Raw genomic sequence first — 24,539 nt, forward strand, 5'->3', positions numbered from 1 at the left:
CTCCCGCAGCATCAGGACCAGTTCCATCCATCCATCCATTATCTATACACCGCTTAATCCTCATGAGACTCATGGGGGGCTGGAGTCTATCCCAGCTGACACTTCAAGCACACTCACATTCACACCTAAGGACAATTTAGAATCACCAATTAATCTCAACATGTTTTTGGACTGTGGGAGGAAGCTGGAGAACCCGGAGAGAACCCACACTGCACGGGGAGAACATGCAAACTCCATACAGAAAGATCCCGGGTGTCCTCACCAGGAGACGCGAACCAGCGACCTTCTAGCTGTGAGGCAATGGTGCTAACCACTGAGCCACCTTGCAGCCCATCAGTCGTTTAATCAAAAAATAAAGTCAAATTAAAAGACAGATGAAAGTCAGAGATAGATTATTATGTGGCTGCTGTTTGGTGGAAGTGTATTTCGAGGGCGTGCTGAGGGAACTGTGTGCAGCGTGTGTGTTCATGCAGAGTGAAGAAATGTGTCGGTGAATGAAAATGCACAACAAACTGAAGAATCTGCAGCTGATGCAAAAAAAAAAAACTTCCACCGAGATCAACCTCTGGCCTCCTTCACATGCACACGAACCGCCTCCAGCTTCAACGCAAACAGACGGACATCCACGCGGGCAGGGATGCTGCCGACCCCACACACAAGCTCGCATCAGGCTCCACCCTCAGACAGACAGACAGACGGACAGACGGACGGACAGAAGCCCGGCTGAGCCCGGAGGTGGAGGACGGCAAAAGGCAGAGGCAGCGAGGAGTAGTAATACTACCACTCTGCTCTGCTCCTCATCTGGCTCGCCTGTGGACAAAGCCCATCCGTTAGAGTGCAGGTCACGCACACTCAGGAATACAGATGGGCTGGTGAGTCTTTCTGCCCTGCCACTCAATGATTTAAGGGGTGAGATTAAACAAGAGCAGCTACCTGCACGCGGACCAGCACAGAGGGATGCGTGCCGTCGCCTTTGTTTGGTTAAAATGTGAACACGTCTGTGGCGGTGTGTTGACACGGTCCACGCCTACCGTTGCGCCTTTGTTCACTGCTTTTTATTGCGAGGTGTTTGCAGGACTGTGTGTATTTTACTTTATTTTTTTTAAAGTCTGGCTCTGCGTGTGTGTGTCAGTAAACAAGACGGCGGTGAAAGCATCCATTTAGGCTGCCGAGCACAGTGTGCTGTGGCAGCAGAATAGGGCAGCAGCGGTGGACAAACTGTTTGAATAAATGCTTTGTAGTAGAGGCGAGATAATCCCAGCCTTGTACACAAATCAGCCAGCGCCGCCTCGGCATTGTGGCTCCAGTGCAAAGTTCATTTAGTTGACAGTGTGATGCTCAGGGTTTGGCTCTCGGTTCCCCTGCAGCTTCAAGATAATACGCTCAGTTCAGCTTCAGTGTTTAGCCTCTGACTTAATCTGTGTTGACGTACAAATTGAAGAGTTGGAGGGATGAGGAGTTGGTTTTTGGTTTTAACCGCAGCGGAAGGAAGTAACGGAATACATTTACTCAGACTGCTGACTTGTACTCGTGTGTATCTTCCACATTTGACAACTAAACTTCAACTTTAGGACATGATCCACATCCTAAAAAAAATATATTTTAAACTCCCCCAACAGAATGCAAAGTCTGTCCACCAGCTGCAATAATAAAATCCATACATATTAATGCAGCAGCAATGTGATTATGATAAATACAGCGAGTCTGCAAACTGTTCCACAGACCTCCAGCCTTCTCCAAACTATTAAGAACACTTAACTTGCTTTGGGTGGGGTCATGAAGTTTTCTATTTGTGGTCCAACTGCCATAAATATTCCCAAACCTGCAACACAATAGTGGACCAACGAATGTTCTGTTTCAGCTTGTATTTAAAAAAAACAACTACAGTTCCCAGGTTGTTAAGGAAATGAATGAGGAGTCTGTTTAAATATCCTGAGCAAGAATCTGTAGGTCTGGGTTGATAATTAAGACTCTGAATTCTTTCCTGAAACTACAGAAATGCCTGAAAACTATCAGCCAGTGTCTCTTTCAGTCAAACCTAAAGTTTGTGGACACGTTGCATGACATTTCTAACTTCCACACATCTGGCTGAGCTGTCCTGACTCCTCCTTGTGAGGTGAACACGCACGTTTCTAATCTTTTCAAATCCATTCGGCCTTATTCTACAACACTTCTGCACTCTCACGTCAAATCTGAAAGCAGCACTTTTGTTTTCACACAGAAATTCAACGCTTCTCTTTCTCTTAGAGGTAGACGGAGTAAAGAAGAAATACAGCGACTAGAAACCACATCAGAAAACGCTGCAGTATAAATATAGCATCTCTGAAAGCAAGAAAAAAAAAAAAACAGATTGCAGGATTTTTGTATTTATCTTCACCCAGAGCTGCAGCTTTAAGAGACGAACGCGCTTCTCTTGTCGGCGCACAGGTTTCCATCAGCTTCATTTTAAGTCAATGAGGATGCTAATGGTCAGCAAAGCAACTATTGAGCATCTTCATAAATGTTGCAGCGCTCTCAGGGGCATGCGCGGGCGCGTGCACTCGACTGCGTCAGTGATCTCTCCAAAGACAGCCGAGTTCGTACAGCTTGAGGGGAAATCAGTCGGCAACACCACTGATTAGAAGACACTTGTGTGTGTGTGTGAGTGTGTGCGCGCTACGACACAAGGAATACGCGTGGGTGTGTGCACTTCACTTCAGCTGTTCAGGCATCGCGGTCAGAGGCTGAGTGCTCACACCACCTAGTGGCATTTGGGCCACGTATCATGTTTGCCGAGAGGATGATGGAAAGACAAAACAACGCCTGCACCTGTTGGCCGTTCAGTTTCAAACAAAGCCATGGATAGAGTCAGAAAATAAGATTTTTGGGGGGTAAAAATGACACCACGGTAACATCTTCCTTAAAAAATACAGCAGCACAGGGGAGGAGGAAGGCTACAAAGACAAATGAGTGGAGCCCGGGAAATAATGTGGCCACAGAAGGAGGGAGATGAAAGCATGAATGCAGGGAGAAGGCTGCAGAAATGGGTTGTAGCTCTGCGCCTAAGGCTGTGCAGCTTCACGGAGAGGTGTTTGATTGGCAGGTGAGAACCGTTAATCCCCTGTGCTCTGCATCCTCTTCTCTCCCATTTGTGCCTCCCGCACATCCTGCGACGGCGGAGGACATCCCTCCAATCTTGTTAAACTATTGGAAATGCTGTGTTGTTGTTTTTTTTTTACCCCCTCCTCTTTGTGTTTACTCATCCACTTCCCTGCCACATTGATCATCACAGGGGAGACGCTCTCTCTGCCTTTGACTTCCCACAACTCAAGAACTGCCATGTATAATGTATAGGAGGCGGATGAAAGGCAGAGGTGCCTGTCATCTGCATTCAAGATTCCTGCTCTTTGGAATTTAAATCTGTGCCACCACCCGAGTCTAATCATATATTTGCATGTTGGGCAACGAGACATAATTACATGTTATCTGTGCAATGTTTGCTAAACATGCTTCCTGGTCTCGTCAGTCGGGAGACGTTTGAGATTTAAAGGCAGCACTCGCGCCCCGTTTCGTTGTATTGCGGTTGACACAGCTGTCGCCGGCGTGGAATCGCTGTTGCCAGATAGTATTTCACTACATCCCACCCCTCCCCTCGCTCCCCGAGCTATTTGTAAGTTTGACTCTCGGCTCGCAACTGCAACAGGAATCTTTTGTTTCCATTATGCAGCAGTCAGTCAAGCTGAGGGGCCGTGTCCACAAACTGTCACCGCTGAGTGCTGTTAAGTATACCGACCACGCTCTGGACTCTCACTCCATCCCAGCCAGTTTGTCAGGGATGAGGAAGAAGCAGGAGGTTGGGAGCGCGCACACAGCTTTGTGGGGTTACAAACAGAGAGAAGTTAAGCATTCAGGGGGGGCTGCTGCTACACACATGAATACCAAAAGGAAACTAAACACTACTTGTGTTTGGTAAAGTGTTCACCTCCTGTAGCTCGGAATGCATAAAAACATTCACCTCAGAAGTCTGGAGAATGAAAGGAAACAACTGAAGAAGGAAAACGCATAGGGAGTGTACTGAAAGTAGCAACTTTTTTTTGTTTTTGTTTTTGAGATACAACTATTTACATGTAACCAAAGACAGTGTCCTTGAAACGGGTACAAACATTTTTTTTTTTTTCTTCTTTTTCTTTTCTCTTGCTGCAATTTTTGTTTCTCCAAACAACTCAGAAATATTGTATAAAATAAAAATATCAGCTTCAGGGAAAAAAAGTAGTCTAAGCATTTTTAAATGTCCATTAAACTGCTATATACAGGAATATGTACATTCTAAAATTCCATTCAGACCAAAGTTTTTGCAAAGTAATCAACAGTAGACACAGTTGCAGCTCTGTTCACCGCAGTCCTACGAACCGGATAAAACTAATGTTTATACAGGTTATGGCTGTCGTTCAAATCAGTGATCGTACATGTGAGCAGTACAAGACGGGAGGCTTTTTCCGAAGGTTCAGGTGCATCGTCACAGGTTAAATGACACCACAGTAGAATAAATAAATGGGAGCTTAATGCATGTTTTTTTTTTCCCGATGCGGACACCTCGTGATTATAATGAGGGTTAAAAAAAAAAAAAACATGACTCGTGACTGGACACAGGAAGTTTTGGGCGAGTTAAACTACAACAGAATCACTTGCATACATGCGCCATGTCCAGCCACGGAGCTGTGTCACACGCAGGGGAGGGGGTAGATTATAATGAAACCTTTGACACAAATGGCATCTCGCTGGGTGAAGACTTTACACGGAGAGGAGGAAAGCATTAAATTAAATACATTAAAAAAATAATAACTTCATTACAAATTTTTTTTTTTTAAAGGAAGCACAACCATCATTTGAGTAATTCATCACATCCGCTATACCTGTGAGTTTAAATGCATCATGTCATTACACACACGGTTGAATTAAAGGAGATTTAAATAATCTAAAGAAACTAAAGTATGAGCAGACTGACGACGGGTGGGAAGGAAATACAGATTTCATTATCCTATCGGCGTGTCACACACTCTTGATTTGTTTAACAGTAATTCAGAATTTTTTGGGGGGAAAAAAAGAAAAAATCCCCCAAAAAAAAAAAAAAAAGAGAAATTCTACAAACATAATGAGAGGACGTCTACACAAAGCTCACAAAATGAACGATTAAAAACATACAAATCAAAGCTTAAAAAGTCTCTTTCCCTTAAACATTCAAGCCAACTGCAAACATGTAGCTAAATGGATGTATGCATTCGAAAATCATTCCACACATAGTTTTACATATAGAGACGTCATTCTAACATCCATGAAAATGATTGTTTGTCATGCTAATCAATGATTTCACCCTTGGCTTGGACGTGGATAAGCAGAGATTAAAACGTAATGATCCATAAAATTTGATTCAGGAGGAGGGGGGTTCACACTCCAGCCAAGCGGCCAGAAATCAAAACCCGACAGCAGCCCGGAGACTCCTCCCCGGCGGCCCCATTACTGTCGAACCTTCCGGGACGATGCGCGAAAGAGGTCTGAGTCCGTTTGACATTCCACAGATTATTGAGAAGCTTGTGGGATTTAGCCTTGCCACTGCCGGATTCCCACCTGAGGACGACTCTAAATGTGGCGTTGGTTGAGTGAAACTGAAAGAAATCTGCGTGTCTGTCAGCTAGCAGGGCTTTTGGTTCAGGCTGTGCTCCGGTAAGGGAGGGGAAATGTTTGCGAGCGTGCGTTTTACCCACACATCAGTGTATGCCTTTATCTGTGAGATGTCGGAGCGATCACAACGTCGGCTGATCAGGTGAAGTCCAGGGAATGCTGCTGAGACTCCAATGGCCCCTTGTGGCTCCTGTTGGGTGGGTGGATGGGTTGGTGGGGGAAGAGAACCAGAGAAGACTGGTTTCCCTCTAATGTGCAGTCAGGGTATGAGTTCGCCGTCTGTTAACAGTGCTCCAGGTAGTCGATGACCCGTGAGATGGACTTCTGTCCCGTGGTGCCCATTGCACACTGTGTGGGGAGACACAATGCGAAAAACAAAAACAAGAGAGCGAGGGGGTTAACACGTACTGCTGTCTTTGTGAGGTCTTGAGGCGCAGACAGACAGCGAGGATTGTTTTTGAGGATGTTTGAGCGTCTGTTCAAAGGCAATATTAATGAAACAGATGGTTCCAGTCTTCGGTTCTGACAGGATGAGTCACAATCAAAGCTGATGCAAAACACACATCTGTGACGGTCTAACTGCTCGGTTTATAGTAATCCTTTAATTATTTGTAAATGACGTTTTCCCAAATTCACATCGCTCCTTGAATTACGCTGTTTGGACACACAAGAATCTAATTGATAACAATTTATTGATCCCACTTTGTTTTATAATGGTTTTCATAAAAGCTAAGTGCTGCTAAGAGGCGTGGAAGTGATTTTAGAGCAGCTGAGAAGCCGTTCAGAAACGTTTTAGATGAGCAACAAATCAGAAAGCCTTTCATATTTTAGTCTTCGCTGCCATTTCATATATTTTCTATTCCTCAGTCTTTTCATTAATGGAATAAACAGAAATAGATGTTTTCCTTTTCATCCACTTTCAAGCGTTTTTCTCAGAAAACGGCAAATGGAACGTGCAGAGAAGGAGCCCAAAAACTGCAATCATTTGAAACTAAATGGAAATGTGGTATCATACACAATCGCTGGCCCTCAGAAATGTTGATTTGATCCAAGGCACACCACAAAATGTGCTTTTGCTCAATGAGTCCAATTAAATGGCTTTTTGTATCTTCAATTCAATTTGCCTGGAGCTAAGAATGGCAGCAACACTTGAATGCATCTACAAAACGTGTCTGTGAAGCCTCTCAGTCATCCAGGTCATGGTTGTTCTCCTTATGACTAATTGTAGCAACTTTTCAAGGAACTCAAGCAAGTCCAGCTGCTGCGATTAATCCACAAGAATATACAAAAAGATGCTTCTGATTTGGATCACTTGACAACGACGGGTTGTCTTTAACTTATCTCTTAGGAGGAAAATCAATTCGGCATGTTTCTGCAGCTCCTTATAACACAATTAATCTCAACAGCCCCCGATAACAGAGGACTGATCCGGACAGTCATACTCACGGTGAGGTTCATGAAACTCAAGAACTTCTTCAGCATTTCTGTCATGATGGAGAAATCCCCTTTAGGTAGATGCTCTCTCACAGTAGTCACATTTATCTGAGGACGGCAGAAAGGTGGGTGATGATGAACAACGCGGACATCTTGGTGCATACAGAGAACTGTGTTGTGTATTTGTGTGGTGTTCTCACCTGGCTGCCCTGGCAGAGGCAGCCCAGCAGCAGAGCGGTGTAGGAGGCAACGATGCTGTCCTCCATATGCTTGCCTGCGTGCTGCAGAGCTGTAACAAAACACATGGGAGAACGAACAAGATCCACAGTTACATATATACACATACTGTACATAATCGTTGTATAAAACAACTCTGACAGGCTCTTCTGCTGCCGTCCTCTTGGCTGCAGCTGTATTATGTTTGATCAGTTACCCAGCAGTCTGTGCCGTGGATACAACATTCAATAAAAGTCACTAATAGTGCCAATAAGTCCTGTTTTACTATGTTTATGGTGTCTGTAGTGGAAAAACCAACACATAGTGCCAAAAACAAAGAGAGCTTTGCATTTCTCTACTTGCAGTTCGGCCATGTGGACATCACAGCCATGCAGCACATCAGCTGTTTACCGTGAATTCATCATTATGTTCCTAATGCATCATGACACTGAGTAGTAGGGTGGAGCGGCAGGACAAACACACAAGCTGTCGGCATCTGGCTCAATCTATGGCCAATTGACTTTTACGGCCGATTTAAATCACCAAATCCAAGTGTCGTTATGATTCTGCATCATGAGCGTCCAAGGAGTTAAATGTGAAATAAGCAATTAACTGCTTAAAGCGTGCGGATGCAATGTAATCATCTTTCTGTACCCACACAACTTCCTACACATCATAAAGCATCCAAACTGAAGCATTCTGCTAAACAGAAAATGTGGATGTTGCGACTAACAACTGTTTTCAATATAGATTAATTTGGCTTTAACTTACAGTCAAGTCAGAGCCTCTGTTCATAAAAACTTTTAAACATCCACCTGTATGACATAATGTTCCTTTTCTGCAGCTCTGTTGAACTGTCTCTACTAATGCTGTATTGTCTTCTTCTAATGTTTTATTGTTTCTTTCTAATGCTTTGTGCTGTTTAATGTTTTGAACCTCCTGCTTTGAAAGGTGCTATAGAAATGAGGATTAATATGATTTATTTTGGTAGAACTGCTACTTTCCTCATTAAAATAACAGAAAATTATGAAAAATGTGAGCTGAGAAACTGGAACTACATCATATTGGACACATTTTACTCTTTTAAAAAATGACTTTACTAATCAAAATAGTTGTCTGTCCATTTTTGTTGTTTTTTTTGTCCAGCACTAATAATTCTATCTATAGTCCATTTGAAGGCTCTTTAGTCCAACTGTATACTTTATTCTTATGTGCTCAAAAAAAAAAAAAAAAAAAACATGAACCACTTTTCTTGCTCCAACCCTAATTAGCTGAGAAGCAAATAAGGTAATTAAGTTGTTGCTACTCAGTAATCATCGCTACAGCATTAAGCACATTTATCCCCATTATGACTTTAGCCAAAGCTAAAAACAGCTCCTCTAACAACTTCAAATGCACACAAACGTCTACCTTTATTTAGGTCCAACTCTTCATCCTCCTCCTCTTTCTTCTCGGTTTGGCTGTCGTTGTTTTCGGCTGCCACCCACTGGATCTCTCCCGACGTCTCTTGCCACTCTCCACTTTGGTCCAGTGCCGGCTTGGGGGCCTCGCTGATGAGATCGTCAGTCTTAGCCTCAGCCAGGATGGCAGCCCGCTCCCTCTCAAGGAAGAGCTGGGATTTGCAGAGAAATAAACAGATGTGAACTCAAAAACATAAACCGAAAAAGTGGAGCCAAGCAACACAGCGGACTTGTTAATAACTCAAAGGGAATAAAAAAATATCAGTTAAGCGTGACGGCGAAGGTATTTCTTCATGGTGCCGGCACAAAGCAACTGAATCTGCCAAACACCGTGAAACAAGCCTTGAAGTGTTGACCATGAAAAGGAATTTCAAAGTTAATCACCAATTTATTCTCAAAGCTTCTTTTCAGACTTTAAGAAAACAGGCAAGGGCTTAAGTTGAAGCAATATCAATAATAAAGCAAAGCCGTAATAAAATTACATTTTCATCTTGAAATTCAAATCCGCAAGAAAAAAATGCATCGATTTACACTTACTGCTTAAAGCTCAGGCTGTGAGAAGCACGCAGCTACACAGACTTCTGCGTTCAGCTAAAAATAAATAAATAAATTCAAGTGACCAGCTTCAGATCATGCACACAGTGGTGACATCATGACTTCTCTCTTTAAACAACCCAACATGTTTACAGGTGAACCAGTGTTATAAAAACCACACTGGAAGAGTGAAACTGATTTTTCCGTCACCACTGTTCATCACGTTCTGCTGATGCTCAAATTGCTGGGACAAAAGAAGCCATGAGAAACTCTCCAGTCGCCAAAACAAAAGAAGCACGTACACCGACTGCTAAAATATTTATTAATGAGTTCTGGCATAATTCCTACCTTCACCAGGGCAGCCAAAGCACCGGAGGGCTTAGGCTTGTCAGCCCTGTCTCCCCGAGTCTCAGCAGACGGTGCCGCTGTGTCCGATTGTGTTGGGTCAGCAGGCTGCATCAGGCTGTCTTCCAGACAGGTGTCATCGACATTGTACTCCATGTCCACCAGACAGTGGCGGTTTCTGGAGCTGTACTCCACAAGGTTAATTAGCAGACCTAGACCCTGGTATACACACAACAGAATACACAAATAAGACATAGAGGGGCAGACACACACAGAACAAATATGGGTTGCTTAGAATATTGTGTCAACAACTGTATTGTTGTAGGCATGTTTTGTTTTGTTGAAGACAAACGTACCAGCACTCGCACGTCAAAGCGCTGCTCCTGGGGGATGAAGCGAGGGACTCGAAGGACACAATTGAGAGCAGTCACTATAAGCTGTTCCTGCTCACCTGTCTTTGTGCTTCCCCACTCTGCAGACAAAAACAACATTATTATTAACATCCACTCGTGGCATGATTCCCTGTGAAGCAACTGAATATTACATTTCAGGATAAAATCTCAACCAACTAGTCTTGAGTGACACACTCCAGGTCAAAATGACCGCAATGGAGAGAAGACAGTCCTTTGAGCCGCTGAGCTGTGCTCCATCAATATGCATTCCAACATCTGCATTGCAAACAATAAGCTACAGTTCTGAATTATTGCCAAGAATCCAGAAGAAAAATAAATGAAAAAGTCAGAAAGTTGTAAATGAGGATACCATTGTCATGGGTAAGGTTGAGCAGCACTCCGATAATAGCCCTCATACAGTCCTCCACCGCCTTGCCCACATTACTGAAGCTGCAGTGGGGCAGCGCTGCACCAGACGAGGATACGGAGCTGTTGTTTAATGCCCTGCTATACCGCTGGATCATATCCTCACAGTACCGCAAAGCTCTAAAGGAAGCAAGAAAAACATTTTTTTAACGTGGAAAAAGTAAACAACAAAATGAAACGGCAGCAATGAGGGACGTGGAAAAAAAGAGAGAGGGGGGGAATTTGTCTAAGAAGATTCTCAGTCATCCAGGTCATGGTTATTCTCGTAGATTAATCAGAGCAACTGGACTTGCTTGAGTTTCTTGAAGCCATCTATGTCAAACTGGAAAGACCATCCCTCAACAGAGGTGGAGGTCTGAGGCATCATCTCTCACCGGTTTACACGTCAGTCCTAAGATCTCTCCCCAGGAAGATGAAACCACATCCACACCTCACCACAAAAGACCCTAATGAACCCCACTGTGGGCAGGGGGAGCACTAACGACCCACATAACGAGGGGGAGGAGCAACAAACCCCCAATTGAAACCGAAACTCAGGTATTAATGGCTCCTTAGGGATATAAGTATCTGGAATTCCCAACTAGTCACTGATGAAGCCTCTTGGATGAGAGGTGGAACGTCTTCAAGGAACTCAAGCAAGTCCAGTTGCTATGATTAAACTATGAGAGGAGAGAGGGGAAGAAACAAACACATGAAATGCAAGAACAACAAACAGAAACACACTGATTACAGTTTTGACTGGTAATCATAAAGAATGATGGCTAAAAATAAGATTCAACTTTGCCGATCGTTCCTAATAATGCTGCTTGAAAATCTCTATGTGCTCATACGCTAACGATTTTGGGACCTTCTTATCTTTGTCCTCTCCTTCTACCTACAGTCCATGCTACAGTAATTACTTCTTTCTTCAACAGGGTGAAGACGTTTTCATTAACAGACACGAAAGTTCAACACCAAAAACACCCCTGAGAACACTTAATCTGACAGATACAATAAAGTGAAAAAATATATCTCAAAGTAAACTGAATGAAATGTTGTTACACTAGCAGGTGCGTCTGTATGTGTCTGTGTCCAGTCAATAATAGCTCCAAGCGGTAGCTGGTGCTCACCTGGCAGAGGAGACAATGAGTTGTGATTCTTTGTAGGCAATCAAGTAACCCTGGTTTTCTGGGTTCTGCACTGTCACCTGTTGGCAGAAGATGAAAGAAAAATGAAATCAATAGAGGGTAAAGTAACACTGAAAGGCTGGAATAGGAGTCAGGAAACAGAAAATAGGGAGAGACCCATCTGTTTGGCTACGGTTGTCAATGACATTTTAAGAGAGACAGTTGATAAGAGACATTCAGTGTTTTTTAAACAAAGCCTTTCATCAGGTGGCAATAAAAAGTTACCAGCCAATTCCCAGCTTAGTACTCAATTACTCTCGTCCTTGCGCGTTTCTCTTGTATGACTTTGGTGAAGGAGAAAATCGACAGGACTGAACTTACACTTTCAAGCACTCTCAGACACCTCTCAGCTCCCCATAAAGCTGCTACGAGACTCTCCTTGTCGTCCTCTTGGCTCAGGTTCTGCACGCACTCTTTCACTGCGGCGACACAAACAAAGCACATGACTGTCGCAAACCTTTACAAGATAATGAAAGCAGAACAGATGTGAAGCAAAAAGCAGATCTTTGCACGAGTACACAATCAAATCGCCCACTCGTGTGTGTGTTAACATGAGCGCGGCGGCGGCACCTCGCACACCTACCTTTGTCTACAATATGGTCCAGGCCTCCCAGTAGCCGCAGCTCTTCTTTGAACCAATCCCCGGCCCTCTTGGAGGTGAGCGAGAGCAATGTCTCCATGGCAAGGTGGCCCGTCTACAAAAAGAAAACATAAAATCTGCATTATCCTCACAGTAGCTTCCCAAACCTGCACACAGCTCTCTGTTCACTGACTAATGGAAAAACCTGAAATAAATCTCAGTAATGAGGACATTTTTAATAACTGTTGGATCACATTCCCCTGGACGCTCGCATTACAAATAGACTGTTTGATATTCATTCATCATAATAATCATCTACAACTAAAATATTAATTTCTTCTTTACTTAAGCTTCCAGATAAGGAAAAGAAGCCACGAAACGTCAATAGTTTCATCAGATCGGCAAAGCAAGGACACGCAAAGGACCTAATGTGTTTATTAGATCAATTAATTTGTGACTAAAAATATCAGCGCGGTTCAATAGAATTATCTTCATGAGAGCTTCTGTCATTCTTTAATTTCATCAATTACCACATAAAACAACTGTAATGTTCCAGAATCAAGGGTAAAAATAGAGGTGCATTCAAACAAGGTTAGATATGACATTGGTTTAGGCTTTTACTACATTTGTTTCCAGTGAAGCTTCATTTTTTAAATAGATTTAGGGGCATTTATCTCTTTAATGAACCGACAGTAAATATCGGGGCAGACAGCTGGTGGATGGCAGTGAAAGTTCATCCAGCCAGGAACTGAACCGCTTGTTAAAGAAACTGTCAGAACAACTCCGAGAGAAGGTTACAACCCAACATGAAGCTCATGTCTCATGATTATTTGATTATTCATAGACGACCCACCGTGATGTTTTCCAAGTCGAGGTGCTTGTTGTGCACCGTCTCGCAGAGCTTCCTTATTTTCTCCTTGACCTTCTCCACCTCCTTCGCGGTGAGCTGATCCTGGTGGCCCGAGTAGTCCTGGTCCAGCTCCAGCAGCTTGATCATTAGCTCCAGACATGCCCTGTCCAGATCCATGTTGAGACGATCCCGACTCAGGATGTACATCAGGGCGGCCGTGCACAGAGCAAGGTTCTGATGGGAGGATAGAGACCAGCTTTTACAAAGTGGCGCAGAACACATGGAGGTGAGACAAGGTGGCCGACGACTGAGCAACAGAAATCTCTACATTTGGAAAAGCTGCTGGAACTCAGCAAAGTTTTCACTAGAAATTCCTACACCAAGAAACCAAACACTTTACGAATGACTTTAACAACACGTAAACTTCAATGCTTGAATATAATAAAAAAAATTAATCGGATTGAACACTGATGACTTTGATTATCTTCATACAATGCAAAGTTCTGCACGTAAACCTTGAAGCCTTCATGTGGATGCTACTCTGCATGCATTACATGTAAACTGCCATGAAAGCATATAGCGAAAATGCAAATTTTGGTTCCATGGATAAACTTCAGGGTTGTTTTTTTCCCATTAATTTACATGTAAATTTATTTTTTTTGTGTTTTGTTTTCATTGTTGTGTTGAGATTTAAAAAAAAAATCATACCTGTGCACCCTAAAAAATAAACAAGTGCTTAATTCAGAGCTGGATCAAAATTATCAATAGCCTAATGATTGATAGACCACAATGAAATATTTTACTGTGGTCCATTGTTCAGTTTTGCCGTCCATCCCAAGCTTGTAAAACTACAACATGAACAGAAAACAGTACTTTAAAAATTACATATATTGATTTAAAAAAAAAATAAAAAAAATTGTTAATTACTAAAAAAAACAAAACAAAACAAAAAAAAACAATATTCCTGTTTGGCTATATGTCTAACTCCGTTGTCCCTTTGAGCCTTTCTGCACTGTCACCATGTTTAGATGATTCAGTAGCTGAGGACCACGATTCAAGACTTTCAGCCGAGATGGAAATGTGAAGGTTTAGTTGCAAAATAAACAACGAAAGCAGTAATTATTCAAAAAATGGCAAACATTACCATCTGTTGCGACTTTCTGCCATCTGCCACAACTTTTAGACTTTTGAAAGAAATGACAGAAAGAAATTGGAGAAGCAGGTGAACTGTTTTACTGACCGGGTGTTGTGGAGCATCGCTGAGCATTTTGAAGACCTGCGCCACTTTTCCTCTGGCCCGCAGGTGCATCCTAAAGCTGGGCATGGCACAGCGCGCAGCCAGGCTGATTATACTGCAGGAGAAAAGCCATTACAGAGACGTTACGTAAGAATTAAATAGTCTGTGCCACATTATGTGTAATTAACTTGAGTTTTGACACAACACTACTACTAAAATCTGTATCAACATTTGGGATTTTTATCTGCAACATGTTTTGTTTTCTGCCTTTTCACTCTCTTCTTCTCTCCGCATATCGAAAGACTGATGAACATCTTATAGGAGGCTGGACTCCCTGCAGTTTTTTCTCAAGCTAAGGCTGTCTCTCCTGAGTGGATTCCATTTTCACAACAGAATGGCTTCATGTTTTATCTTGGCATATTACTCCAACAGACGGTGGAAATAAAAGGAAGACACATAAACAGAAAGGGACAGAGAGCAGAGAGGAACACAAAATTTAGGTACACATCCCGTCTCAGGGCAATTTTTGTGTTACTTAAAAAAAAACTATTTATAATCGGTGCTCTCTTTAAATATATTGAATTTGAATTGCTAGCTCCTGGTGCTCTGCAAGGATAATAATAATAATAATAATTTTATGAATAAACATAAAGTGCCAAGTGCTTGTACCATTCAATCAACTCTGAGAGCTACTTGGTAGTCTGTACCTTTGACTTGGCACTCGGGGGGGAAAAGAAATCTATGTCAGAACCGACTCAGAACATCTAAGTGCTCCTCTGTAGAGTGCCACAAAGAAGGAGGCGCAAAGTGTTTTACCGCACTTACCTAAGGCATCTTGTGTTGAGCGGCTGACTGCTCTTCAGCCCTGTCTCCAGGTACTCAAAGTCATCTGTGAACTCTTGATTCTCTCCAAACTCCACCACGTCGTTGAAGTGCTTCACATGCTGCACCACCGTGTACAGCTGGCAGAAGGGGAACGGGGTTAATTACAGCTAATTGGGAAGCAGTGCATCTGTCCAGAGACACAACCAGCCTACGCAAATACACATACACAAACATCGATAGAATCACTCTCTTTGGTAAACTCCTCTGTTGGTTCCATTAGCCGCAACAGCTGACTGTGCTAATAACCCTTCATCTGTAACAGCTCAGCATGTGGACTTGGGAGCCTGATCAGCAGTTGCTTCTGTATGTTCACCAATATCAAGTATTGAGTCTCATGGTGTGAACGTGATTAGCATGATATAGGAAGAAATACCATAATGGGGGCTGTTTATTATAGCAAAAGCCATTTCACCTCACGGAGCCAACAGCCTGATCTGGGACCAGAAGGCCCATCTGTAAATGACACAAGCTGTTGGGGAGTTTAAACTAATAGAAGAAGTCCTAATTGTGACCGTCAACCCGCAATGGGGTTAAGATAAACAATAGTAAGCTTGGCATGCATCAGATGAATGCCATCCCATTATTCTTTCGTGAAGATTCTCAGTCATTCACATCAGAGTACAGCACAATGCTAAAACAAAGGCAACTGCACAGTTTTTTGAAGATGTTTCAACTCTCATGCAAAGGCTTCTTCAGTTCTGGGCATTTCACTTTTTGTGGGGTCATTAGCACCTTGAGAGTCACTGAGGTCATGTGAGCCAGTCGGGTCACATGAGTCGAGGTAAGACGGTAATAAACTGCCTGTAACAGCTGGAAAAGGAAAAAACCATTGACCATTATATTACCATTTGTACCCCGGGGAGGCCACCCCTTGGATTTATAGACTTGCGAGATACACAAGGAGGGAGCCCCACTGTGATCCACTGGTTACCTACAACATTGAAAAACACCCACCGAGCATCAAAGCTCCTCTGATTGGTAACACTTCACATCACATCGAAAACTCAAAGGCTTTGGCCAAGAAGGTTGAAAAAAATCGAACCGGATTTAGGTGAAACCATGATATCCTAAGATAGCACAGCAGTCTTCACATACATTTCCACCCCACAAGCAGCACAGACAGTCAGTAAAATACTGCTACAGGACAGCACTCTGGCCAACAGAGCCAACCTTACTTCACACCACATGTGTCTTACTTGACCTCTGCATTGTTATCACATTTTTCCAATATAATGAAGCCAAGCACAAGCTTGCCAGTGTCTCTAATATTTGCCAAAATCTATATGACAGATGTTGAGAGCACAGCCCTCATCTCCTTCACAGAAACAGCTGCCACCCACTGGTTTAGGTACATGGATGTCACCTGGGTCCAAATCAAAACACAGGAAGTGGAAGCCGTCACAGAACTAATCAATGCAGGTGACAGGAACATCATTTCAACTGGGAGAAAATGTCAGAGGAAATCGTCTGGCCTTCTTGGACTGTGCAGTGTACACCGACAATGACAGAATCCTTAACATCAAATTATACAGAACACCAACACATAGACACAAATCAATATTTACAATTTGATTCTCACCACCCGCTGGAGCACAAGCTGGGGGCCATCAGAACTCTACAGCATCAGGCTCAAATGTGCCCACAAGGTCAGACAGCAAAGGAAGAAGGAGCTCATGCACATCAGAGAAGCACTTAAAACATGTGGTTACCCAAACTGGGCCTTTGTCAAAACCACAAAAAGACATAGAAGAGACAGACAGGAAAAGAACAATCAATAGAACAGCATTGTTTATTCGCTATGCTACAGGAGTGTCTATGAAAGTCAGGAGAGTCTTCAAACAAACACTGCATCCCTGTGCGCTTAAAGCCCGGCGCTGAGGGAGAAGCTTATGCACCCGAAGGACAAAACACCCAAGCATAAGCAGAGCAATGTAGTGCACAGAGACCTGTACATTAGGGAGCGACTGCCTGAGTCACGCATGGCATAACACAGGAGAACCAACTCATCGGGTCAGGACTCACGAGGACACTTACATTCAAAGGACAAGAGAGACTCATATGAGGGGGAAAATGTTCACTGCTGATGTCTGGGTGCAGCCCCAAATTAGTGACTGCAGAGACTTTCTGTACTGCAAGCGCACCGACTGCACATGCTCCAGGAAAACAAATGGTATTTAAAACTAATGTTTTAAGAAGAGAGACTTTACGAGGAGCTTCTCCATCATCCACACCTTTATAGCTGATCAATAAAAGAGGTCTCACTGAAGCAGTCAGTCAGTCCCTGACTATGGAGGAGCTTTTGATTTCCATCGACTGTGTGTAAACACAGTAGGAAATTCCAAACTCTCTATAAATCACGGTACTACTACCACTAGCTGCCGTGTCCTGTAAAAAGTGTAAATGCAACCATCTGCATGGCAGTCAGACGCATACCTACTGTAGTGTGAGTGGAGCCATGTGCAGGTCCGATGTCTGTGCACATGGACACGAAAACATATACTGGCTTTTAGAACAAAAAGAAAGCCTTTCGGATGAGAGGTGAAACGTCTTCATCAAACTAAAGCGAAGTACAGTGCTCAGAATAGGCCTTTGGATGGTTACAACACATGACAGTGAGCGTGATCAGTACCAGTAAACGCAATGAGTCTGCGTTACCTTATTAGAGAGAAATCAATGCACTGTCCTGTCGCTTCTGATAAACAACATCTATTATGCTTGAATTAATGAAACCCCAACAATAAAACTAGTTTTTATTACTGTCAGTTTTCAATTGTTATCATTTTGGCAAAGGTGACTTTTCTTTACCGCTGACAAAAACAATCTCATTGGGAGGTGCCTAAAAGCTTTTTCAGGGGGCGCCGAATATTCCTCTGTGTAGGAAAAAAACCCTGATATCCTGTTTAACCTGCATGAAATGGGTGAAAACAGCTTGGCTGCGTATGAAAAAAAAAGAGATGAATTCTTAACAGCATGAAAACAGATGTACTAAAAACTGATCACAAATAAGCTTGTATCTGCAAAACAGAGTTTCTCCTCACCTGCTGTTACTCAGCAGAAAACCTTCTCACTGTGCTCTGGACTCACCTCCTTATCTTCCTTCCTGCATTTGAGCGCTGTGACAATATCCTGGTGGGGTCGCGTGGGGATGGTCTCTGACTTAATGACTTTGGGTGGAGGTGGAGGGGCTTTGAATAAGCCATCATCTTTATGAGAGTTGCTGTCCTTGCTGCTGCTCGATAAAATGGCCTAAGGAAGAAAAGAGGCGCAGGAATGGGGCTCATACCAAAACAACAAAATCTGTTTAATGACATGTCCACAAGATTTACCACAGCTGAACAGTCTGTTAAGCACACAAGTCTTTAATAAGTGCTGTTAACAGATGTCAGATGAGGTAGTGCAAAGTTAACAACAACTTTTAAATCCCACTTGCCAGACTCTGATTAGCTTGTCTCCGAACAAACATTTATTTCCGTGGGGAGCATTCGATACAGAATATGCGAGTAAACCCTGGTTGACTTATCTGAGAAAATTATTCCATGTGAACATCAACAGACTAATTAAAGCAATTAATACACAAGGGTTGGCTACTAAGAGACCAGTAAATAATATAGTGAATTGTGGGCAGTAGGGAACGGGGAATTCTGTAAACAAATGGTGCTAGTTATTAGCATTTGCTTTACACAACATCCTGTAATAGGGTTCTCCCCACACTGTGTGGAAAATGAATGCATACATTCCAAATGAGAACTTTAGACCAAAAAAAGTTCACCTTTTTCTCACACTGTCAGAATATTTTTTGGCCCAATTTCTGACAAACTATTGCCCTAAAATATAAAATAAGCCAAGCACGGCATCTTACCGGAGCAGTCTGGGCTCGAGAAAGCGGCGGCACCGGGATCTCTTCTGGCTCAGGTTGGTTCCAGTGGCGAGCGTTGTACACAGCTTTAGCAGGGGACTGGAACACCATAAGAATTTCAGAATTAGTTGCACAGCATGACACCTGATACGATGTCCATTTATTGACTCATTTACTGATGGACACCTGTCGTCACTGAAAGTTGCCAGAAACATTTTATAGAAAAAAGCTGCCATATTCATCTTCAAAAAACATTTTGGCACAGCGCATAAGTTCCTCTTGTAAATTAATGCGACAGAACTCATAAATATTGCTTCCCGCAATCATGTTGATAGACTCAGACAACAGCAGCCACAGTGTTGAGCACAGCAGTCCCCGAGCAGCACAAAAACATTTCCTGAAAATGACACATTGTGTGACTCAATTATATATTGCAAAGACAATGCAGGGAGTTCTGTCGAAGATGTAGAAACAGTAAACACACTGAATGAGGAAGACAGTCCACAAATAACCTACAGCTATTACAAAACATGATCTAGATAAACAGAGCAAATGTGGGTATTACACGGAACACCACAAATTGGAGCAGAGTTAATAAATAAATATTGGCCTGACAAAGAGGTGACATACAAAGCCCCGTCACGCTGGAAACCCACATTGGGTGTGTGCTACTGAACACACACTTAAGGGATTCATGCGAGACTGCTGTAACAAGTTAATCCCTGGGCATCACCGTTCAAAGCCTCAAGTCTTCAGCTGTAGCTCTCACCTACATTACTGCTGAGTCACAGAATCACATTACATAAAATGACAGCCAAATGCATGTATTTTTCAGTTTATCTTCATTCCCACCCACTTGCTATATTTCTCCCTGATGCTCTCTTTTCTTGCATTACCACAGACTATTTTCAGCAAAGCTATATATTCTGTTATATAAAATGTCATTTAAACATCAACAAGCCGAGCAGTGGCAGAATAGGGTTAAACCCTGGTCTGGAGGAACATCGTGAAATAGGTGAGATGAGCCATGCTGACCCACTAAGATTGATGATTGACTCTCGGTAAAACCTGAGCAGATCAGAATGGGTCCAGAGACTAATGCCTGCTTAGTTCCATAGTTTAAGCAAAAGCATAAATTAGCAGGAAGTTAGAAATAAAAATGCAAATTAAAAGAGACAAAAATTACCTTCTGAGTGAAAGCATGCAAAGAAACTCAGATTATTTATAACACGCTCAGATACCTTTTTGGGTCCACTGAAAATCTTTTTCAGTCCACTGCCCATGTCCTTGGATTTGTCACTTGACTTCCCTGAGCGCCCTCTCTGCCCCTCAGTGCCACCAGGACTGGAGTCATCAGAGAAGTCAAAAGCATCTGTTGGAGAAAGCAGATTGTTCATGGCAGGAAACAGGCATCAGTATGTAAATAGACTGAAAATTAACCACAGCAAAACATCCACATCCTCTTGCTATAAAGAAGCTTACACAGTAAACTCAGGTCATGCAACAAATTATCAATTACACTGTCACCAAATCTGCTTTCGTTTCCATAAAATTAAGGGTTTCATCACCTGTATTGCTGCTGGCCTGACTGTCCTGAGAGTCACTGGTATGGGGGCTGTCCACACTGGAGCTCAGAGCAGCTAAGGCTGCAGCCGCCTTCTTGGCCTTCTTCTCTTTGGCCTGAGAGCTCTCATCATCACTGTCACTCTCACTCAGGTCATCAAAACCAAAGTACTTGATCTTGTAGCTACTCTTCCCTGCCATGGCGCCTTCTGAACCTTCCTCGCCCCCCTGGTCCTCTTTGTCCTCAAAGCCAAAGAATTCTAGCTTCGTCTCAGTCTTGGTCTTCTTGGTCTTTGTCTGGGTGGGTCTGAACCTGAAAATAAAACACAGTGAGAGGATGTGTTATTTATTTTATTGTTTGCATTGATGTTGTTTTTAATGATACTATTAAAAAGAGATGTAAACTGGAGCATTACAAGCAGAACAAGCCGCACTTCTTTTGAGCAAACGAATAATGGAAAACACGATTCAGGTGCCCAAAACTTTGTCTGGCTTAATTAATAGAAAACTTCTTTTCAGTGAGACAATAGCTAATAGAGGAAACACGATTACTGCTTAGGAACCACAACAACACAGTACATTATGGACCTATAATGGACCACAACACAAGACATACTAATGGCTCTGTCTCCAAACAGCTCAACTGGACAGCTTAAATTAAAAATACTTCTCTTGTTTTTATTATCATTCAAGTCAACTCAGTGAGGGTGGGTGATGCGGTCTGAGATGTTTTGGATCTAGTCTCCACAGGCGAGGACTTAACATTCACCAAACAAGCCAAAGCCTCACCTCCCGCTGTCTTTTCACTAATTATTAATTCAAACTGACCTGCCTGCCTAAAATAAAAAATAAAACCACTAGAACATGTACAGATTTCAAACTTATCAAAAATTTAACATTCTGCAGTAGGAGACACATCCAAATACAGCTCATACCTTCTTAATAAAAGCCCAGCAGAGACGGTATGACACACACGACAGCTTACCATCAGTAATGGTGACTTCTATAAAAAGGCCTATACTAACAATACACTTTGCATTCTGCTGTCGACATAAATTATAGTTCAAACAATTGTGTCCTTGGGGGGAATCAAGAGAAGAATAAAGGCAGGATGTTCAAAGGTACACTGTTAATTGGTATTCATGATTTCATATGAAATACCACATGTGGCTCATAATACTGTGCATGCATGGAACTAAACTTTGAATCAAAAATTCACCAAGAAAACAAATTCCTGAATGGCTTGACACATGCCACAATACTGGCACACAAATATAACAAGTATGAATTCTGTTTGTCAGAAAATGTTGGGTTAATTCTACTATCCACATCAGCCATTCTCACAATTAGGAAAGACAAAGTGACCACTGTCTTTCAAATAAAGATTCTGATTACAACCCTTCAGTATTCACAATGTGACCATTGACACACATAGAAGCACAAAACACTCGCCTTGTAGGCTTGGGTGGCGCCGCATCAGACTTCTTCTTCATCTGGCCTGCGACTCCAACATCAGCAGGGGCAGCTGGCGTGACCAGTTCATCAATGCTGCGCTCCATCGAGTCCTGGATAGTGACATTGCACACCGACAGACAGGAAGGGTGCAGAACTGTGTAGTCCCGTACCCTCCCACCGCCCCTGCCCACAGGCTTGGCTGCTGTTTTAGCACTGGCAGCAGTACTACTTGCACTAGCAGAAAGGACACTGTTGGGTTTATCTTGGGCACTCGCTGTGTCAGTGGGCTTGTTGTTTTCGGCAGGTTCAGATGACGATTTGTTGGGCCGGCTGGGCCGCTGGTATTTCTTGCAGTTTGAGGCCCTTAGAGTAAATGGGGAAGGGGGAATGTTGTCCACTGGTTCTGGAGGAGGCTCTGTGGGAAGCTCTAACTCTGCATTTTTCATCTCTTCCGATTGCAGTCCATCATAAGTAGTAAGGGTTTGGAAGTCTTTGCTACCACCCGGTGCATCAGTGGACGGTTTAAGGGAGGTGTTTATATAAGCAGTGGAGGAGACGGGCTTCTGGGATGCTGAAAAGTTCTGATCACCAGAGGGGAGTGTGTTTGAGAAAGAGGCCACACACGCAGGTTTTTGGTTGCTATCTGTTGCACTTTTGTACCAGGGCACATTATTTTTAACAGCCTTCACTTCAGACGTTGGCTTGCCTAAGAACAAAAAATAAAATTACAGGTTGGTTAAGAAAGAACTGAAAGTGCAATTAAATAACTAACAGGCACTATATTTTAAATGATCACAAGATAAATAATGAACTGACACGTGGACTCGTGTAGTAAATGTTGTTACATTAGACAATCAGGGCAGGAATTTAGGGTCCAGACATGTTGGTTTATGTATTGATTACTTACTTGTGAATGTGGCGGTTGAACTTGCAGAGCCCCGTGCAGAAGTCACAAGAGTGGCTGCCCGATCACCTTGCACGGCGGCTGTCTTTATCACATCCCCTTCATTGATTTTCGTCTGGGACACACTCTGAGGGCTTACAGTCTTGGACTCATCATCACTGTCGAACCCAAATGGGTCTTCTTCGCTGTCGCTGTCCTCAAGCCTGGGTCTCTTGGGGACCTCAGAAACATCAGGTTTTAACAGAGGCCTTTTGGCTCCCAACTGAGCCTTGTAGGTGGTCTCCCCCCATTTGGTGGTCAAAGTGGGCTTTTTGTTAGAGAAGACCTCTTCAAATTTCGAATTAGCCTCCCCTCCCTTGCGGTTGTACGTTTTACCAAATCTGGATGTCATGTCGGTAGTTTTATGTTACATATTCCCTGTGAACAGAAGCAGAAACCATTCACCATGCAACATACCGCTCACGCATTAAGTAAACTGAACAGCCGTCAGGGAACGCACAGCTTAACGATCTGACAGCGACGTTAGACAGGATGCAAATATTACTGAGAATGAAACAAAGAACAGTGTTTTTTGAAGAAGTACGAGTGTATTATGCATGAATCACTTCTGTAAAATCAGGTAAACTAATCCATCCAAGTTGTGTGTCAACTGTTGGTGGATAGGACACAAAGTTAGCCTGGCTAGCTCGCTAGCTCGAGCAGCATAGCTTTCAAAAACATTATCGCTCGTGTGTGGGCAACACGACAGAAAGCTAGATCGATTTAGATTAACTTTAGTAAAACTTTGAGTCAATTGCATCATCACACACGGTCGGGACAGGCAACCTAGCACCATCTGTTAACTCTAGCTTGGTCTGCCCCTGCTTGTAAAGTTAACTACTATAAAGTTAGCCGTTAGCCGCTAGCTTTAACACCGCTAACTAGGCTAACGTATGTCGGCTGTTTACATTTCTCACCCGGCTGCATCAAATGTTGGCCACCATGTTTTAAAATGTGCTTAAGTATTTCAGCTTTTAAATTTGACTATAGATATTGTTTAAAATCGTCGTAAGTACGAATGAATAACGGCACACACTCTTACCTTTCAACTCCAGCGACTAGCTAACCGTCCGCTTGTTTTTTAGCCAGCCGGCTAGGCCTGAGCTCCCACTCGCGCACAAATCAAGCGGGTAAAGTCCGTTCAGCGCAGCAGAAACAACACTAAAAACACACATATAACTCGAATATGTCCCCAGAGCAATGCTTGTTACCAACGAAGGGCGTCCCAAATGCAACCGTAGCTACAGCAGTTTAAATATTATGGATAATCCGGACTTTTTGCATTTTGTAGTGCTACTGACGGCCATTAAAATATCCCCTCCCTCCTCGATGCTTGGCAAGACCCCCATGCAGTGCGCTGAAGGGACGGAATCAGCCAATCCGCAGTAGGGAGGCTTCCGTGTGACTTGGGACGGTGTCAGCAAGCGAGGCTCTGATTGGACCAAATCGTAAACCATAATAAACGATAGGGGGCGTTGGAGGACCGCATTAGTTGGTTTAAACTAAACTTGAAAACGTGCCAACGAGGGACGAGAGTGA

General features: G+C 43.1%; 1 protein-coding gene across 1 annotated transcript; it reads right to left on the minus strand.

The window, feature by feature from the left end:
* Positions 1–4,049: 4,049 nt before the first annotated feature.
* wapla (WAPL cohesin release factor a) lies at positions 4,050–24,322 on the minus strand. The gene is made up of 20 exons (XM_008284579.1): positions 24,043–24,322; positions 22,965–23,378; positions 22,055–22,763; positions 20,608–20,915; positions 20,281–20,411; positions 19,043–19,138; positions 18,268–18,429; positions 15,124–15,260; positions 14,302–14,413; positions 13,065–13,295; positions 12,215–12,326; positions 11,953–12,050; positions 11,575–11,651; positions 10,410–10,585; positions 10,004–10,119; positions 9,651–9,866; positions 8,719–8,920; positions 7,293–7,381; positions 7,105–7,200; positions 4,050–6,006 (listed from the first exon to the last, which is right to left on the minus strand). Exons 2-20 carry the CDS (start codon positions 23,350–23,352, stop codon positions 5,941–5,943), a joined length of 3,522 nt encoding a protein of 1,173 aa, XP_008282801.1. The 5' UTR covers positions 23,353–23,378; positions 24,043–24,322; the 3' UTR covers positions 4,050–5,940.
* Positions 24,323–24,539: the final 217 nt, after the last annotated feature.

Source organism: Stegastes partitus, unplaced genomic scaffold, assembly GCF_000690725.1.
Source record: "Stegastes partitus isolate 25-593 unplaced genomic scaffold, Stegastes_partitus-1.0.2 Scaffold365, whole genome shotgun sequence".
Taxonomy (NCBI): domain Eukaryota; kingdom Metazoa; phylum Chordata; class Actinopteri; family Pomacentridae; genus Stegastes; species Stegastes partitus.

What these genes read in the sequence shown, in the direction of transcription:
- wapla (XM_008284579.1), bottom strand. Translation starts at nt 23,352, where the DNA reads ATGACATCCAGATTTGGTAAAACGTACAACCGCAAGGGAGGGGAGGCT. An exon ending in TCGACTTGGAAAACATCACG is followed by an intron (nt 12,327 to 13,064) that starts GTGGGTCGTCTA and finishes TTCTTTTTGTAG; the next exon opens with ACGGGCCACCTTGCCATGGA. An exon ending in GTCTGAGAGTGCTTGAAAGT is followed by an intron (nt 11,652 to 11,952) that starts GTAAGTTCAGTC and finishes TTCTGCCAACAG; the next exon opens with GTGACAGTGCAGAACCCAGA.